A 20,246-nucleotide genomic window follows, 5' to 3' on the forward strand; every position below is an offset into this window, starting at 1 on the left:
TACAAGACATTGAATATGTCTTTTGGGATCCCATACAATTGCAACAATTTTTGCTAGTTCGAGAACAGAAGTGAGTTTGTCTTTTGTTTTTCTTCTCTTTCTTCTTTTTTGTTGTTTTTCTTTTGTTTTTAATGATTCATTACTGAGAATATGGTATGATGTCAGAGCTTCATATAGTAGGGAATGATTAGGATTCATATGAATCTAACCCATTTCTTTGTTTTCCTTTATATTTGTGGTAGAAAAGCAACATGTCTCTCCAATATTGTGGGCTTGAAAAGGATTGTTTTGTGTTATATAAGTATTCAAAACTTTGTATAAAAAACCTTTTTCTTTTGATATCATTTGATATTGTTAAGCATTAAATTCATAATTTAAAACAAAAAAAAAAAAGCAGGATCCAATAAGAGCCTATCATCAAGGTGTCAAAATTATCTACCATGACACTCCAACTTACATTCCAAGAAGAACCATACCAGGGAGTGATCCAACTAAACCCAGTGTTCCACCTCCACCTCTTTAATCCGTAATAAAACATCTGCTGACACTCCCAGTAATCGATCCTGGAGTAAGAGTTATGTACTTCTGTGAAATAGGAGTAGTCTCTTACACCCAAGTGCATATGGCGAAAGGGATTTACCAAACACCACATGTCAAAAAGCTCAACTAGTTTTCCTCTCCTGGAATCGGTACCCTGAGGCCTCAAAATGCTATGCTTAGACTAGGCCAGTACCACGGGAGTAGATGCAAGCACCAGTGTCGAGTACAATTTGAATAGGTCACTGATCTCCCTCCAGAAAATCTCATTGAGTTGTTCCTTGAAAATTTGCACTGGTATCCTTTGGTCAATAGCCGGTACCACTGGTGCAGCAGGGTGTCAAGGGGTGGGTGACCTCGAAGAGGATGCATGCCCTGAAGGAGCGCTTTGGTGTCGATGCTTGGTCTGCATCAAGGGACTCAATGCTGTAGAGGCCTGCAACGCTTGCTGGGAAGAGGATGACTTCTGAGCAGGCTGCCCTGATACTGGAATAACTTCTGATGTCAATGTCACCGGTACTGAAGGCTTGGAATGATCCACAGAGTCCATGGCCGAGCCAAAGATCTTCTCTTGTTGAATGAGTCAAGCTTTCAACGAGCATTTCTGCAGTGTGGTCCACCATGTACAGGAGTCTACCCAATGTTCATGGCCCAAACACTGCAAACACCAACTATGCAGGTCAGTGATGGAAATAGGGCACTAACAGACAGCACTTCTTAAGCCTGCTCGATGGTTTCGACATGGACAGGAAAATCTTGGTGGCGAGGTTAAACTCAATTTTGGTGACAGAAAAAGAAAGCCGGCCAATGGAGAAAAACAGAAATTCTAAGGCCATGTACAAAACGAGGAAAAAGAACAAAATTAGAAAAAAATTTTAAACGATATAAAATGAGATAGAATGAAAAGAATTTGGCAAAAAAAAAGACGATGATGGGAAGGCAATAATTGTGCTGGACAGAGACCAGAAAAAAAGCATTTCTTTGCTCTACAAAAAATGAAGAACTGAGGTACTGCAAGCTGACATTGGGCAATAAGGTACTAGCGCATACACGGAGCAGGCAGTTGCAAAGTTTCTAAAAACTTAAAGTGGCAATACACTTTTACCACTGTGTAGAGAATGACACGGAGACAAACCTTTCCCTGTCCATGTGGGAACTCATTGTCCCGTTGAGCTCTTTTCCTGTCCCTGCACCATTCCAGCAAGCTCTGTCCTCATCTGAACAAACCTCAAACACTTTAAAATCATAAGTGTTTGAGGCTTGTGTGGTTAAGGCAGAGCTTACAGGAATGGGGCAGGGACAAGGACAGTGACAAAACTCATGGGGACAGGACAGGGAAATTGAGTTCCTGTGGGGTTGGGGAAAAATTTGTCCCCCATGTAATTCTCTACCAGTGTGCTTACAGGCTCTGTGGATAATGTTACCCACATGTGAAAATATGCTGCTTGCTTATCTTAGGATAAGAATGTACATGGAGGGTTAGCAGTAGAACAGTTGGGAAATTAGAATAGTTATTTTAAATTTGTCATTTTATATTTTCTTTGGGGTTAATATTTACTGTTATGGTTTAATTTGAAATGTTATTATATTTATTTTATTTTAACATGCCTAAGAATTACTTGGATGAGGCATTTGTTCAAATATAATAAATGTTAAAAAAAATAAATAAATAAATGATAGGTGAAGGGTAGAGGGACAATGAAAGGATATATACCAGGGTAAACAATTGTCTATAAGCCAGAACAAACCTGCTGACCCAAAACGTTTGGCCTACCACCTAGCATCAGAAAAAAGAAAGTAATAAACTGCCTACAAAGCCCATTCAGCAACCCATCCCCTAACCATGGCCTGCCAATGACGCAGATCTCATCTTGACAACTGTTAGAGGATGCAACAGGATCTGCATTACCAGACGGCTATGGAATGGTAATAAAAATTAAAAATTAAAAAAAAAATCCTATCCAATGGTTTAACTTCTGATGCTAGGTAGGAGGCATTAAGGCTGAACTGGGATTCATAACTCCCCAGACCACAAACTGTTATGGCTCACTAACTTAATTACAGCTCACAATTCAGCTCTCAGATCAAAATGTGTGCCCACTTATATAAAAAAGTAAAATTCATTCAGAAAATAGCTTGCAAATTTTTTTTTTAGCCTGCAGCATTAAAAGTTACCTCTTTTTTGCAGGATACCACTTTATTTGTTTAAATATTTGGAAAATGTCCATATTACAAAATTTTTGGCATGGTAGATGTAGTTTCTTTATATACTCAAATCCCATAACAGAAAACACTGGATGTCATTGCTTCAACCCTTTTATCACAAATTGAACCCCAATGAATATCTACAGCATTTTGAATGGAGTTATCTAAAAGAACCATTTTTGGTTTCAGGAGGCGTTTTTTTGAACAAAGGCAAGGAATGGCAATGTGGCCATATTGTACAAGGCTGAGTTTGAAACATTTATTCATCTGATTGATTTCTGGCTATCTCCTTTTGGAAACATTGTTTTATTTACACGTCGATTTATGAGGTTATAAATTTGACTGAGGTAGGTTTAACTGAATACATTTTTTAGTTGTATGATCTGGGGTTTTTGTTTATTTATTATCCAGTTTTATGTTTTAAATTTGTTGTTTTTGTGTAGTTTTTTAGCTTTTGTTATATAGATTTTGTACTTTTTGTGATTTTGTCTTGTTTTTTTGATTATGTATGTACTTTTGGAACCCGCTTAGCATTGTTGGATTTGTGGGATATAAATATTTTAAATAAATCAATTCTGAAGATCAACTGCAGGAGTTTACAAGTTGGCGTAATACTTTGTATCTCAATTTGCAATTCACTGTGCACTACGATTATGATACAATTGAATTCTTGGATGGTCTTACCACACGATGTGGATATACTGTCAATATTTTTGTGCATCAAAAACTTACTTTTTTGGGAGTTTCCCTCCATATGGTTTGAAATCAAGTTTGCCTATCAGTCAATTTTTCCTTCTATGGAGAATTTGCTCTTCCATTGTTGATTTTATGGAATTGTCAGTTACAGAAAAGATTTAGACTAAGGGGTTATCCTGTATCAGTCATACGTAAAGCATACATAAGAGCAGGCTATGCTCAAAGGGACCTATTGTTATAATATAAAGCTACTGTGGATTCAGATAAGCTTAGTAAGCAGTATTATCTTTCACTACAATGACTTCAAAAATAATACAAATTATTCATAAACATTGGCAGGTGCTATAGATCCATGCCTGTTTTGAGAATCATCCCATTTGTGCTTTTCACCTTGGAAAACCTATTGGAGACTATTTTACATACAGAAGAACTGATTATGAAGATCATATGATGACCAGTTTGGGCTACTTTACATGTAACAACTGTCAATGGTGTTAATTGGCCCTAACAGGATCACACTGAACAGATTTTTCATTGCAGCAAACTTTTATATCCCACCACCACTTGTAATTCCAGTATGTAATATCATTTATCTGTCCCTGTGGTTTACTTTATATGGGACATACTTTTAGACCTATTAAATTGCGGCTCACTGAGCACAAATCAAGAATTGTGAATGGGATATTAACAGCCTTGCTAGTCTAACACTGGAATTGTTCTCACACTTGGAAAGAACTGAAATGGAGAATTATTGACATCATTCAACTAGGGTGGGAGGGAGGAAGCATTGAATATTGGTTAAACCACTGTTCTTCAACTGCCGGTCCGTGGACCAGTGCCAATCCGCAGGAAATTTCTGTCGGTCTGCGCAGGGCCGGCGAGATTGATATATTTTCAGCTAGTCCACGCTAGGCAGGAGAGATCATGGGGAGCCTCCGACAGTGGCTTTCTCCCCTCTCTGCAGCTCTCCTTACTTACCAGCGCAGCGATTCAGAAAGGCAGTCTTGGGGCTTTTGCTGAGTCGCGGCCGTCTCTGATGATGCAACGTCCTCTTTCCTCAGAGGTGGCGCGGCATGACCCAACAAAGGACCCGAGGCTGCCTTCATGAATCGCTGCGCAGGGAAGTAAGGAGAGCTGCAGAGAGGGGAGAAAGCCACTACTGGAGTCTGGGAAGCTGCTGGGCAAGGGAAAAAAGAGACAGCTGCTACTGGACCTGGAGAGGGAAAAGGAGAGATGCTGCTGGGAGGGGAGGAGGGAAAGGAGTCTGGGAAGCTGCTGGGCAAGGGAAAAAAAAGGGACAGCTGCTACTAGACCTGAAGAGAAGGAGAAGGAGAGATACTGATGGGAGAGGAGGAAGGGAAGAGAGTTATTGCTGGACAGGAGGAGGAGGGAAGGGAGAAAGAAAAAAGGAAGGAAACAGCTGGCAGGGAGATTAGAGGAGGGGAAGGGGAGAGACAGACATGAGAAAGTAGAGAGATTGATGATGGGAAGGGGTTAGCAGTAAAAATAAGCAGAGAGGGAAAACAATGCTAGATCTGGTGTAGGAGAGATAAAAATGAAGAGAGCAGTGAAGCTGGAATGAATCATGGAAAAAGGAGAGAGGGGGGCGCAGGATGGATAGAAAGGGGAGAGGGGCATAGAAAGAAGACAGATACCATATGGAAGGGGGAGAGGACAGACAGTGGATGGAAGGGGCAGATGCTGGATTGAAGAGACAGAGAGGGCAGACGCTGGAAGGAAGAGAGTGAAAAGAGGATGAAAGCAGAAACCAGAGACGACAAAAGGTAGAAAAAATAATTTTATTTCTATTTTGTGATTAGAATATATCAGATTTGAAATATATATTCTGCTAGAGCTGGTGTTAGACATAACTGGGGACTGCAAAGCCCAGGCAGTGCTTCTTTAGCTTCCAGCTGGCTTAGGGCGCTCTCTGACCAGGGAGCAGTTGTCCTAGTTGCACTCCCCTAACACTATGTGTGATTGCGGTATTCTGTTAGCATATTTCTGTGTAGCATTCTGTAATAATTTGGCTTGTTCAGTTTTCTTGATAGTAGAGGGGATATATATGAAGGGGAGGGGAGATGGTTTTTGTTGATCCTTGCCCTGTATTATTTGTATTTATAAAATGACAATTGTACAGAATATTGTTTCTTTTTATACTTTAATAAAATACATTCAATATAAAATCATAACTGAGGTTTGCGCGGATGGGATCATATGATTTGCAGGGACTGAGCTCGCGGAGATGGGGCGGAAACGGGGTTTTTAAATTTTAGTCCTAGTAGTTTGCTGGTCCACAAAATAATTCTTTTATTTCTGTCGGTCCATGGGTGTAAAAAGGTTGAAACACACTGGGTTAAACTATATGAGTAACATTTGCAAACAATGCATCCTAAGGGTGTAAATACGGAGATTGAATGGAGAAGTTTTTAACTGATCCAGTCCAGATTTTGAGTTTTAAAGCTGCTTTGAGTTTCACTGTTGCCCTTCCCTGACACTATGAACTGTGGGATATCAGCTTGTGCTTTTCAGCGTCAGAGGAGCAGCTGGTGCCATTGTTTGCTTTTACTTGTGTGAGAATTTTGTAAGAACATGCAGACAAGGTAATAGTAAGTACTACTAGCTTTTTTGAAATTTTTTTCTATAAATTACTGTATAAGCAATTGTTGTTTATATTTTGAGGATTGAATTTTCATACATGGACCACTTCCTTGAACAAATCAAAACACTGGCCCTGTAGCAGAGGTTCAAATGGGTATGTCCATAGAAGATGCCATCTTCAAGCTGAAAATGTAGCCATCTTAAGGAAGCCTGAGCAGATTTCTTAGGCTCACTTCTTAATGAGCTCACTTTTGCATTTGAACATGGTAGTGGGCTCCCAATGGAAGATTGCCAGATATGGAGGATTTGGGGACCTGGGAGATGTGTGTGTGTGGGGTGAGTTTTTGGGTTTTTTTTTAAGGTGATGTTGTGAAAAAAATAAGCTTCAGCTATGATCCATTCAGACCACTGTCATCACCGTTTAATTGCTTAAATTCTAGAATATTTCAAGGCCACAAGTTCTATCCCTTTCAGCCACTTCATGTTTCAGTTCAAAACTGAGCTCCCCACACAACAGGTAGAAAAGTATAATTTCAAAAGGCTAGACATGTCCTCAATACCCTACTATAGTGTTTCTAAACTCAATCCTGGAGTACCCTCTTGCCAGTCAGGTTATCCACAATAAATATGCAAGAAATAAATTTACATATAATGGAGGCAGTGCATGCAAATGAAGTTTATGCATATTCATTGTGATATCCTGAAAACCTGACTGGCAAGGGGATACTCCAGAACAGCGTTGAGAAACACTGCCCTGCTACTTCATGCTTGCTAGAAAGTAGCCTCATCTGTGATAATCCCAACACATATGCCAAGTGCTGGGTTTCTAAAATGTCAGGAGAAGTCCCAATGACTCAATACTTGAGGTAGAATATTTCAGATTAAAAGTAAAAACCAAGAAAAAATGTCTGTTCTGCTCATATCAAGAAACAAATCAGCAAACATAATAGATAACCAAATTCAAACATTTGCAATATATAACAAGGTGAAAAACAAACAAGTCACCAACTCAAGTGCAACCTGCACTAAGAGTGTGTGAGATATGTATAGATATCCCCCTGGAAAGTATATGGTAGCCACTGCCTCTATTCTTGTCAAGGTTGGAGCAAAGAAATAAGATGTCTGAATTGTCAGGTTTTATAATGAGGCAGGAAGCAGGCAAATTCACAGCTGACAGGGCAGGCTTCAGAAATAGAATGCATGTCTACTAGAAAGAAAATGATCAAGGTACGAATCTAATCTTTCCTTCTAGTACAACAGACACACTATTCCTAAACCTGTGGAACAAAGTAGTATCTCAAGCTTAGGGTGGAACAGATAAGCCTACCTGCAGAACATTAGATCCATGGGCAAAGTCCTGTTTGACTGTCTACTCTGTAAAACTTTGTGAATGTATGCCGAGAAGACCAAGTGGCAGCTCTACAGATCTTTTCTGGGGAAAGTATAGAGAATTTCACCAATGAGGAAGCAACACCTCTTGTGGAATGCGCCTTCAAAGATATAAATGTGCCTTCAAATATATAAGAATAGCCTTACTAGGTCAGACCAATGGTCCATCTAGCCCAGTATCCTAGTCTTCATGAAGGCCAATCCAAGTCACAAGTATGCTTTCCACTTCCGATATAGGCAGAACAAATAGCCATATGGATCCACCTGGAAATCACTGCTTTAGATGCTGGCTTATCTTTATGGGCTGCTCCAGTCAGCACAAACAGATGATTTCTAGTCTAGTCCAGTCTTCTGTGTATATACCGGGTCATCTCATAGTTCAGCTCAACTCGGTTCACAAATAATTAAAATCAGGTAACATATAAAATGTGAACATGAAAAGAAGGTGTTAAAACACTAATAGGTTGTCGATTCAGAAGGTACGTCATTAAGATATTGTGAAAACAATAATGTTTTTAGAACTTTACAAATTGTTGCAGATGACCTATCAATCTAACAGAGTTAGGGAGTTTATTCCAAGTTTCTACCAGTTTAAACACAAGAGATTGGCTAAGCTTCCCAACAAATTTAATTCCCTTAAGAGAAGGGAACGATAGTTTATATTTCTGCATAATTCGAGTGGCAAGATCTAGAAGTATTCCAATATAAGGGAACAAAAGGGTCAAAAATTCCATAAAGAAACTTGAAGACAATACATGCACACTTAAACTGAATCCAAAAGTGAACCGGAAGCCAGTGAAGCTTTCTCAACAAGGGAGAGACGTGGTCGTACTTTCTCTTCCCAAAAATGAGTTTCGTCGCCATATTCTGTATCAACTGCAGTCGTTTTAGACAGCCCTGCTTAATGCCCGCATAAACAGAATTACAGTAATCCAACTGGGCAAGCATAATAGACTGAACCAGCACTGAGTAGTGTTTTTGATGGAATAGTGATCTAACTTTCCTCAGCATACATAGACTAAAAAAGCACTTTATTGCCAGCGAGTTTATCTGATCATGGAATGTGAGAGATGAGTCCAGAATGATACCCAGAACTCTGGAGGAGAAATCCATGTGTAACGAAATACCTGTTTTTAACGTGATAACAGCAGGAAATTTCTCCAATCTAGGTCCAATCCAAAGCAATTTAGTTTTGGCAGCATTTAATTTCATTTGAATAGACAATGCCCACGTCTGAAGTTTGGAAATACAATAATCTATACCGGAGAATAAGTTACTGAGGTCAGGATTAACTTCCAATAGAATAAAAATATCATAGATGCATAAGTAAATATAATTTCTGCAGATGTAAGACAAAACTTTTTCAATGAAGTCTGCGCACATCCAAGGATTTTAATATCCAATCATGCTTTCTCAAACCAGAGGGTATGTAGGCAGGCATGAGTACTTCTTGGTTGATGTGGAAGCTGGAAACCACTTTAGACAAAAAAGATGGGACTGTACACAAGGTCAAGCCTGAATCCATAATTCTAAGAAAAGGATTTTTGCAGGACAAAGCCTGAAGTTATGACATACTCCAGGCGGAGATAACCACCACCCAAAAAAAATCTTGATAGTAAGGTCCATCAAAGAAGCCTGGTCAGAGGCTCATAGGGCATACTTGCTAACGCCCGGAGAACAAGATTAAGTTTCCACATCTGAAAAGGCCATTGCACTGGGGGGTGCCCTTCATAAATCTCGCCACATCAGGGTGAGCAACAAGGGTGCTCTTATTGAACCTGGGTCCAAAATAGGAGAGCTCAGCTATTTGAACTCTCAGAGAGCCAACCGCTAGGCCCTTGTCTAGTCCTTCCTGGAGAACAATTTATTATTTCTATAGCACTATCAGGCGCATGCAGTGCTGTACATTGTACATACAAGAGATGGTTCCTACTCAGAAGAGCTTACAATCTAATTATGACAGACACACAGAGGGGGCTAAAAGGTGGTAAGGGACTACTACAGGAATGACGGACATATGTTGGTTGGGTCAGTGTTTAAATGCAGCTTCAAATACCACCAGAGACAGAGCCTGACGTAGTGAAACAGGCAAGCTGTTCCAAGAATGTGGCGCAGCAAGTCAGAAGGGATGGAGATGGGAGTTTGCTTTAGAGGAGAAGGGTACAGAGAGGAGGAATTTGTCTGATGAGCAGAGTTCCTGGAAAGAAGTATAAGGGGTAAACAAGAGAGGCGAGATACCGAGGAGCTGCAGAGCGAGTACACTTGAATGTTAGTAAGTGGAGTTTGAATCATATGCAGAGACGGAGCGGTAGCCAGTGAAGCAACCCGAGAAGAGTAATGTGGGTATGATGATTCCTCTGAGCACACCAAGTTTGGAAACACTTCTAGGCCTTTGCGTATGCTGATAGTGTCAACTTTTTCCTATACCTCAGAATGGTGGAGACCACTCCATCTGAGTAGCGTTTGCGCTACACAGTAAGGCCAAAATGTTCTGGACCCTGAAGGGCAATTGGGCCCTTCACATGTAGCCGGGGATGACAAGGAAGTTTGAGACTTTGATCCTGCAGATGTACCAGGGGACACATTCAAAACCAATGCTAGGAAGTTTTTCTTCACCCAACAGGTAGTGGACACCTGGAATGCGCTCCCAGAGGGCGTGATAGGACAGAGTACGGTACTAGGGTTCAAGAAGGGATTGGACAATTTTCTGAAGGAAAAGGGGATAGAGGGGTACAGATAGAGGACTAGACCTGATGGGCCGCCGCGCGAGCGGACTGCTGAGCAATGGACCTCTGGCCTGATCCAGCAGAGGAATTTCTTATGTTCACAGGCATCTCGGCTAGTCTGGTGCCACTAGAATCACCCTTCCCTGATGCAGAATGATCCTGTGCAGGAGTCTGCCTATCAAGGGCCATGGAGGGAAGCCATATAGAAGACCTGCCTTTGGTTAGTGCTGAACCAGCATGTCTAGACCTTCGTTTCCTAGTTTGCATGTTTGACTGAAGAACTGATCACCTTCTTGTTGGTAGCCAGATCACATGTCTGACACCCCTACCGATTCACTATGCATGTGAAGACTTCATGGGACAATGACCATTCCCTGAGATCCAGCTGAGGAAATCTGCTTGTACACAGTCCACTCCTGCCATATGTGCTACCAAGAGTGCCAGAAGGTGGGCCTCCATTCATTGAAAAAGCATTTGGGCTTTGAAGCATAGAGGGGTACTCTTGGGTGTCCCCCTGGTGATTGACATAAGTTACCACCATTGCAATGTCTGAGAAAACTCAAACTGATTTGTTCTGTAAGGTGTTCCTTAACTCCAGGAGCGCCAGGCAGATAGCCCAAAGTTCCAAGCAGTTGATCAACTACTTCCTTTGGAAAAGGGACCAGTATCCTTGAATTAGATGTCTCTCACAATGTGCTCCCTAGCCTGCACTCAGTCCCATTGCTGACAAACCTGGGGTGAGCCTTGCTCCCAAGGGAATGATCCCTGAACCCCTAAACTGTTAGTGCAGGCTGTACAAATGGGTGCACTGCAAAGCAGTCTGCCCCTTGGAAGCAGACCTTTGACCTCAGAGACTGTGCTCTCCCGCAGCCAGAGCTGTCCCATAAAGGGGATTCTCTGCAGCACTGAAAACCATGCAAACTTAGCAAAAAGAAATCTGAATTTAAATGAAAATAAACATGGGCAGAAAAGACAAGCTCCTACTGTCTCGCTTGTAGGAAGACAACCGAGTTGGACAGCCCAGAGGTAAGGGAGGAGGAGCAAAAAAGGACTGCAAATGAAGCTCCCTACAAGAGTTCTCATGAGAAGAGATTAACTACCCATAGGTTCAGGAATAAAGTGTCATACTATAAATTCCCTTTTTTTTTTAATAGGCACAACCCCCCCCCCCAAAAAAAAAAAAAAAAAAAAAAAAAGGATCTCTCAAAACTCTGAAAAAATGCCCCATGAGATCTGGGGGGGGGGGGGGGTATAAACTTTCAGGATTTCTCTAAATCACCATGGATGGTAGTAGTTCCAAGATCTGGATTTACCAGGATTACCTAGATGGTACAAATTTGAAAAAGACCTTATACTTTATATCCTTGTAGTTTCTGCTTTCTACTTCAGTTATAAGCTTCCTTCGAATATCAAGGCACTTCCTATTTTATGGTATACCATTAATGCTTTTACATACTTCGACTCATTATTCAATCTTAAGACTCTTAGATTCATTTTATCACTATGGTTCAATCCACAAATAAAAATTGGCAATACACCTATATTATGGAAATCCTGGATGGGTTATAGCATTCATATGCTTAATGAAGCTATCTCTCATGACCAGCTTGACTCCTTTCCAGGATTTCATTCACCAATATGAACTTCCTCCCACTGATTTTTTTTCATTGGTTGTAACTACAGGTGTCTAATGAAGAGCAAGCTATCATCAACTACTCGTAAAATATTCCTAGTTTACTTTGATATGTGGCCATGTTGGTGGTTCAAGACCATATGGCCTCCAGAATCTATAAAAAAAACTTCCAACAGTCTGAGTTGGGACTCTTAAGACTCTTCAAAAAGTTTGAGAAAAATAATTCAGCTCTGTATTGTCACATGAGCAATGGAATAGCTTTAGACTTAAGACTTGCAAGCTATGTCAGCATCTTTCTTCCAGTTCATTTTTATTTAAATGGTACCAAGTCATATTGACACCGAGAAAACTATTATATGTTTGGACTATATCTTCCAATTTGTGCTTCTGTTGCTGTGGTTAAACTGCGGTCTACTGTGGGTTGCTGCAATGTTTTCATTTTTTGCCGTGTCATGTCTTTGCAACAGAAGTAATGAATAAAGAATGCTTAAACTATTCTTGATCTAGTGAAACTGAAATTTTTCTGCTGGAGCTCTGCCATGTTCTTTCCCAGTGACAGACCAGATACAGATTGACAGACAGCAGTGGGTCCAGTAGAGGAAGTAAGCTTTTTATTCTACTTTGCAGCTGGTGCATTGTACCAGTAACCTTTACTGGTACTGAATTAAAGGGGAAGAGGGATATAAAAGCAAGAGAAGTACGTAAGATTTTCTAATCAAGTCATGCTACATCCCTGCTCTAGAATCTTTCTGAACTGTGACAACCTGCTGCCATCCACCACTTCTTACCCATTCTGAACCTGGCCCCAGCCTGATAATTTCCCTCCAAAAAACCCACCACTGCTGAAACTCAAATGTAGTTTTTACCATACTGTATAATTTTTCAAAGATGCATAATTGAGTAGCAATGTTGTTTTGTTTCATAATGCGAGTACTTTGTTACAGTAATGAAAAGGAGTATTGTAGAGACCACAATCTTGTTCAACCTAAGTAAATAAAAACTAGGAAACTTAAGATCTTGCTTGTTCTTCATAATCACAATAAGCACCAAACCCCATTACATCTCTTCGCTTATTAACCAACATTTTAGTGAATTATTCAAACTAAGCTATTTGATATAAAATTAAACAGCACTTCTCACCATGTAATTTAAAATCCCTACTTCAGGGTAAAGCAGAGGTAATTCAGGAAACCATTTCTGCACTAGATTACTCAGATTTTCCTGTAATGGATAAACAAAGCATTAAATATGGTCTTACAAAAATATGAGATTATAAAGAAAATCAAGTTACCTTGCAAGCAAAAAAAATAATCACATTTATGATTGTGTCTTGGAATACTTACTGTTGAGTGATGAGATCACTGCAATCACACACATACACAAAAAGCAATGTGAGTAGGTGTAGATTATATCACACAGTATACAGCTGTAATCACTAATAATAAAACCTAAGTGTACATGTGCACTCCTACCTGCGTGATCTGTGATCCGTAACTCTGTGGCCGCAGTAGGAGTCAGCGGTGGTTTCTTCTGCGCATGCCGAGTCATCTTAAGCAGGGATGCACTGAGGCGACTCCCCCCTCCCGCCCTCACTCCGTCTAACAGAATGGCACCACACTCGTGGCCCCCTAGGTACTGTTCTGCGGCCCGCTCCCTTACGGTCCCTGACCAAAGTTATTTTTAAGTTCAAAGACGCTGTGGCAACTCCTCTCACAGCCGCATCTGCGTCGGAAGCCTCTCTGACATCACGTCAGAAAGAAGGCTTCCGACGCAGATGGGGATCATGAGAGGAGCCGCCACGGCAGCTTTAAACTTAAAAATAACTCCAGCAAGGGACTAAGGGAGCAGGCCATAAACAACCAGCTGCTGGGAAAGGAAGGGACAGAGGGGAGGGAATGCTGCAGCTGCACAAGGAAGTGAAGGGGGAGGGAAATGCCGCTGCTGCAGCACAAGGAAGTGGAGGGGTAGGGAAATGCTGTTGCTGCTGCACAGGGAAGTAGGGGGGAGGGAATGCTGCTACTGCACAGGGAAGTGGAGGGGGAGGGAATGCTGCTGCTGCACAGGGAAGTGGAGGGGGAAGGAATGCTGCTACTGCACAGGGAAGTGGAGGGGGAGGGAATGCTGCTGCTGCTGCACAGGGAAGTGGAGGGGGAGGGAATGCTGCTGCTGCACAGGGAAGTGGGGGAGGAAATGCTGCTGCTGCATAGGGAAATAGAGGGGGAGGGAATGCTGCTGCACAAGGAAGTGGGGGAGAGGGAAATGCTGCTGCTGCACAGGGAGCAGGAAGAGAGACAAAAAGAAAGACAGACAGCAGGAGGGAGACAGACAGCAGGAGGGAGACAGACAGAAAGAAAGATAGACAGCGGGAGGGAGGGAGACAGATAGAAAGAAAGGAAGAAAGACAGGGGTAGAAAGAGAGACAGAAAGACAGACAGACAAAGGGGGCCAGGGAGAGAGACAGACAGAAAGAAAGACAGACAGCAGGAGGAAGAGAGACAGAAAGAAAGAAAGAGACAGACTAACATATTCTAGCACCCATTAATGTAACGGGCTTAAAGATTAGTGATATATATTACAACTGTAGAAACACCATATATTGATCTAGATTAAATCACTTTATTTTCTGGAAAGTTTTGTGATTTTAATTCTTACAATTTTATTTCTTTCTTCAGATTTCACTCTACGTCTTACCAAAAGGCAGCCAAACTTAACATTTGGTGATAAGTGCAGGGCAGAAGATAATTAGAAATCTTCCCTTCTATTATAGTCAATGCTCAATTACTGTGTTTGGATCAAATCAATTAGCAGTTACTGTTTAGCACTTTAAGTCTAACTGTAAAGATGGTCTGAACTGAATGAATGGCATATATGGGACTTATGAACTACGGGACGTAAATTCAAAAAGGGCACCTAAACATAAGAAAATAAGCAGTGCCTCTGCTGGGTCAGACCAGAGGTCCATCATGCCCAGCAGTCCGCCCACGCGGTGGCCCTATCAGGTCCAGGACCTGTATAGTAATCCTCTATCTATACCCTTCTATCCCCTTTTCCTTCAGGAAATTATCTAATCCCTTCTTGAACCCCAATACCATACTCTGTCCTATCACACCCTCCGGAAGCGCATTCCAGGCGTCTACCACCCTTTGGGTGAAGAAATTCCTAGCATTGGTTATGAATCCGACCCCTCTTCATTTTTCCAAATGCCCTCTCATTCTTGTAGTTTTTGAAAGTTTGAAGAATCTGTCCCTATGCCCTTCATGATCTTGTAAGTCTCTATCATGTCCCCTCTAAGTCTCCACTTTTCCAGGGAAAAGAGCCCCAGTTTCTCTAATCTTTCATCATATGAAAGGTTTTCCCATACCTTTTATCAATCGTGTCGCACTTTTCTGGACCCTCTTGAGTATCGCCATATCCTTCTTAAGGTACGGCGACCAATACTGGTCATGTAGTGCTTATAGCAAGATTCATAGGAGCCAACTTTTGAAAATAATTGGGGATGCTGAATTCAAAATTCACAACAAACTTCCCCTTACCCAGCAAAGAAAAACAAAATACATCTGGTAGTAAATGACCAGCCTGTATCAAAATGTCAAGAACAGGGCAGTTAATGTGGACAAATCAAAAGCTAGAGTCCTGCCAGTCTCTCTTCCCCCTCACAACTTATTAGCACCATTTTCTCTCTCTCCCTCTCCATTCAGGTCATCTACAGCACTTTTCTCCAACCAGTTCCTTAGTCTCATTTACACCACACTTTTTTCCTTCAATTATTTTTCACTTCCCCTAATTTCTTTTTCTTCCTGGTTCCTCCTTGTCCTCTCTCCCTCCTAACTTCCTCTGTACTTTTTATTTTATTTTTATCTTTATTACATTTCAATTTTTATGACAATAACAATCATATGAAATCAACAGTATCCAACTAATATCAATATAAAGGAAACATAATACCAAAGCAAATTAAGTAAGTTTCAACTGTTTGTTAGTCCACAATAATATAAAGGAGGAGTTCCACAAAAATCGAACACTATTTTATTCCCTCACTTAAATGGACCTGAACTAAACTTCTTGAGCTTTTATTCCTGAATATTAACAGGGGTACTTGAAGACCTCACCTCATTTTCTAAAATAAATCTCATCAACTGTGTAGAATCAAAGAAAGTATACCTGGCCCCCTTGAAGTTAATCAAACATTTGCAAGGGAACCTTAATACAAAAGTACCTCCCAACTTCAAAACCTGGGGTCTCAAAAGCAAAAACTGTTTTCTCTTTTTTGCATTAATTTAGATACATCTGGATACATTCTTATTTTTGGATTCAGAAACAATACATCTTTATATTTAAAGAACAACTTCAATAACCAATCTGTGTCTGAATCTAAAGCTAATTGAACAAATAATGTAGCAAATGTAATCTGTTCTGAATCTGATTTTTCTATTAAATTCATCAAGTCCAATAGATTTAATTCGGGTTCTTGTTGATCTTCCAGAGATTTTTTATTTCCCAAGGAAATATAATAAATTTTTGAAATAGGTGGAAATGAATTCTGTGGGATTTTCAGAATCTCTGAAAGATATCGTTTAAACATATCTATTGGTGAAATTGTCATTAATTTAGGAAAATTAATCAACCTTAAATTTTGTCTCCGTGTGATATTTTCCAAAATTTCCATCTTGAAGTTAATGTTACCATTTTCCTTCATTAGGAACTGATTTTGTGCTCCAAGAATTTCCAATTTTTTATCTTGTTCAGTTGATTTTTTTCTCTAGTTTATCCACCTTTTGTTGTAAAGTTAGTGTCTCAGTTAATAAAGCAGAACAATGAGTTGAAAATGTTTGAAATTGAGTCCCCAGGGAAAACTGTAATGTGGCAATTCCTCCCATATAGAGTTTAAGTCAATAACTGTAGGCTTTTCCAAGGGTGGCACAGTATAGGTAAATTTCAAGTCATTTAAGTTCACAGTATCTGTTTGAAGGTTAGTCGGTGCCGGTACTTGCTGTTCCCCTGCCAAATTCAGTGTACCTCACGGCGTTGGGTGTAAAAAGGAAGCAGATGACAAACTTCTAATCGCCAGTTCTTCTTTTTTTTGATCTTCTTCGCAGCTCTCAAGAGGTTGCCGCTATGCCTGCACCGGCATGTTGCGCTCCTCCGGCGAGAGACTGGTCTCCTCGAAAGAGGTGCTGGGGCTCTCTGACATGCCCCCATCTCATGCCAAGGACTTTCCGTCCGGATCACCTCCAGGCTCACGTTCGACGAACACATCCATAGGGCCAGATAGTTGATGCGGCCCAGGTTCAGAGGGGTAAACCTGGGTCTTAGACTTGCACTTCATCATAGGTAAGATATACGGGCTCGAGCGCGTTCCACCAGACGCGTTCAGGCAGCCATCATGATTACGCTCCTTCTTGGATCGAAATAAAGGCTTTATTTGATGTTTTATATTTGAGAGCAGGGAGTTTTAATAGGTCTCGCCATGCTCCACTCCCTATACAGTCAAACCTCAGTTTGCGAGTGTTTTGCAAGACGAGCAAAACATTCTTGCAAATCGTGACTCGCAAACGAGCGTTGACTCAATTTGTGAACTCCCCCCCTAATAATCGGCATTGCAATCCCCCCCCCCCACTTGCACGAACTGGCACCCCCTGCCCGCCTGAACAGAAGCCTTACCCCATCTGGCACCGGCACGCAGCCCACAGGACATGCCGGTGAACGAAGATCCTTGCTGATGCCTGGGTCTTGAGCATCTGCGCATGCTCAAGCCTTCTGGCTCTTGCTCTCTCCGAAATTCTCAGGGGGAGCAATGCCAGTTCTCGGAGGGTGGGTGAAGCAGCGTCGGGGAGTGGGGGTGGGTGGAAACGAATCAAGCGAGTTTCCCTTACTTCCTATGGGGAAACTCCCTTTTATATACGAGTAATTTGTTTTACTAGCATGCTTCTGGAATGAATTATGCTCGTAAACCAAGGTTCCACTGTATCTTTTTTAACCTGTTATGCTCATTTCCCCTTGACCCAGACATCTATTTCTCTACAATCCCCAGCAAGCTCCAATGCTTCTCACTTCTCACTGCTCTACAGGTGAAACTTCCTTTTCTTGGTAGGTTTAACTCATCTTCAATTTGCAAGAACTGACTGCAGCCATTCAGGCAGGCGCGCTTGCCTTGTTCACCGCTCCATTTCTCACTGCTGCAGGCGTCCAGCGAGGTAAGTGCCGGAATTAAAAGCGGGTATGCTTCTCATTCTACCGCTTGATCGCTGACTTCTTCGACATGCTGCATTTCCTTATTCTATTGCCCGGCATGCCTTGGAAAGGTAGGGGCTGCTCATAGAGGTGGGAGAGGGGTTGGGGGAGGATTCTGTAGAGGTGGGGGAGGGCTGAGAGTTTGTAATCTCCAGGGCCCTGGTATGCTAGGTATAGTCTTGATACTGTAGTGTATAGCTTTATTCTGGCTTGGGGGGAGCGGGTCACTTGGGATGGGCAGAGGTTGGGTATGTGTCTGTGGCTCAGGGGGACTAAAGTAGGGAAAATCCTGTTATAAATCCTGTGTTTTAGGGTAGCACTGATAGAACCTGCGTTTTTGTTTAAAATACTGTGTTTTAGGTGGTATAGAGCCTATATTTCTGGTGTCTGTGGCTCAGGGGGACTAAAGTAGGGAAAATCCTGTTATAAATCCTGTGTTTTAGGGTAGCACTGATAGAACCTGCGTTTTTGTTTAAAATACTGTGTTTTAGGTGGTATAGAGCCTATATTTCTGTCTTACCAGTATTCAGCCATTGTTTTCTGCTGATTAGGTGGAGAAGGGAGGGGTTCTGTTTTACTTCTAAGGTTAATTGCATTATCTTTGGGACATTGCTGAAACAAGGCTGCCCTGTGAACTTCTAAAAGCTAAGTTACCATTTCATATTCTGCTCTTTTCACTGGTTTTCAGCATTATATCTGCTTAATTTCTCTTCTCCTCCCTGTTTCTTACTAAAAAAAAAAATATAAAAAAGCACAAAAAAATCCTTCTCTTTCCTCTGTTAAATCTTATTTCTTCTTCCTGCAGTTTTGTTTAAAATACTGTGTTTTAGGTGGTATAGAGCCTATATTTCTGCCTTACTAGTAGTCTTACTTATAGTCCCACCAACCCCAGGGACCACTATTCATATATAGAGACCCATATAATCAGGACTTCACAACCAATCAAGATGACCTTTATTCTATGCAATCACTGTGGTGCTTTAATTCCAAGACATACTATTTGGAGGCTTAAGGCTTGCCCCATCTGTCTTCAACTTGCCAGTATTAAGGAGGAGCTCTGCAAACTTAAACAGGAATTGAATACAATTAAAGCAGCTTCCATCACTCCACAAAATCATACCAACTTACCACCTCTACCTCAAAGAATAAAACAGCCCAGGAATAAATGGGTCACAGTAGGCTCAGGAAGACTGCGACATGTAACACAGAAACATCCACCTTCACTAATATTACCTCTACAGAATTCCTTCGCTCCACTAGTGCACTGCGATACTCAGGAAAACAGAAGGGAGGTGGGACTGGAACCAATGAAGGAAACTCAAGAGAACAAGAGCACCCTAAGTACAAATAAAAAAGCCAAAAACAGAAAACTATTACTGTTGGGGGATTCCATCATCAGAGGCATTAACCTTGGAACACAGGGCGAGGAGTCCAAAATAGTGAAATGTCTTCCAGGATCCTCAGCTACCAGGAGTTCCAGGCAAATACTGACTATAGTTAAGGAAGAAACTAAGGATTTTAACACTGATGTTGTTATCCATCTGGGAACAAATGACCTGGCCAACAACTCCACACTTGCAGCACAGAAAGCTTTTCGGGAGCTTGGTGAGGGCGTGAAACCTTTTGTAAAGACTTTAGCTTTTTCTGAAATACTGCCTGCATATGGAAAAGGAGAGCAAAGAGTGAAAAACACAGAGGACTTTAATAGATGGCTCAGAGCCTGGTGTCATCAAGAAGGCTTCAGGTACATAGGAGGATGGGGAAATACATGGAAGGACAAGAAGCTATATTGCACTGATGGGCTACATATTACTACAGCAGGAAAAAGAAACCTTGCAGAGAAATTTAGACAATATTTTTCCAGGCATTTAAACTAGAAGGTGGGGGTGGTGTATGTACGAAGGACAATTATAAAGACCACCCCCGGCAAAAGAAAAGATGTGATAGTAGTAAAGGCTGCAACATAAGCAATATCAGCAACTCATTTCTTAGTATTGCAACGGAAAGTGAAACGACACAAAAATCCATACGAAGAAGGAGATTATCGCTGAAAAATAGCTGGAAAGCGATGACCACAAATGCTCGCAGTCTAAGCAACAAAGTTCATGATCTGCAAGCCCTGATATTAGAGGCAGATCTAGATATTGTTGCTATCACAGAGACATGGTTCAGTGAATCACATGGATGGGATGCAAACATACCGGGATATAATCTTTTTAGGAAGGACA

The 20,246-nt window shown here is 41.3% G+C and overlaps 1 protein-coding gene across 9 annotated transcripts in view; it reads right to left on the bottom strand.

Annotated features, from left to right (window-relative positions):
• The window catches only part of STK31 (serine/threonine kinase 31), a 620,303-nt gene that overhangs the window by 97,511 nt on the left and 502,546 nt on the right, over nt 1-20,246 (bottom strand). For all 9 annotated transcript variants that reach the window (XM_033930854.1, XM_033930858.1, XM_033930859.1 and 6 more), the window contains one exon: nt 12,928-13,008. In XM_033930854.1, coding sequence (XP_033786745.1) covers nt 12,928-13,008 — 81 coding nt within the window. The remainder of the gene's footprint in view (nt 1-12,927; nt 13,009-20,246) is intronic.

Source organism: Geotrypetes seraphini, chromosome 2, assembly GCF_902459505.1.
Source record: "Geotrypetes seraphini chromosome 2, aGeoSer1.1, whole genome shotgun sequence".
NCBI lineage: Eukaryota > Metazoa > Chordata > Amphibia > Gymnophiona > Dermophiidae > Geotrypetes > Geotrypetes seraphini.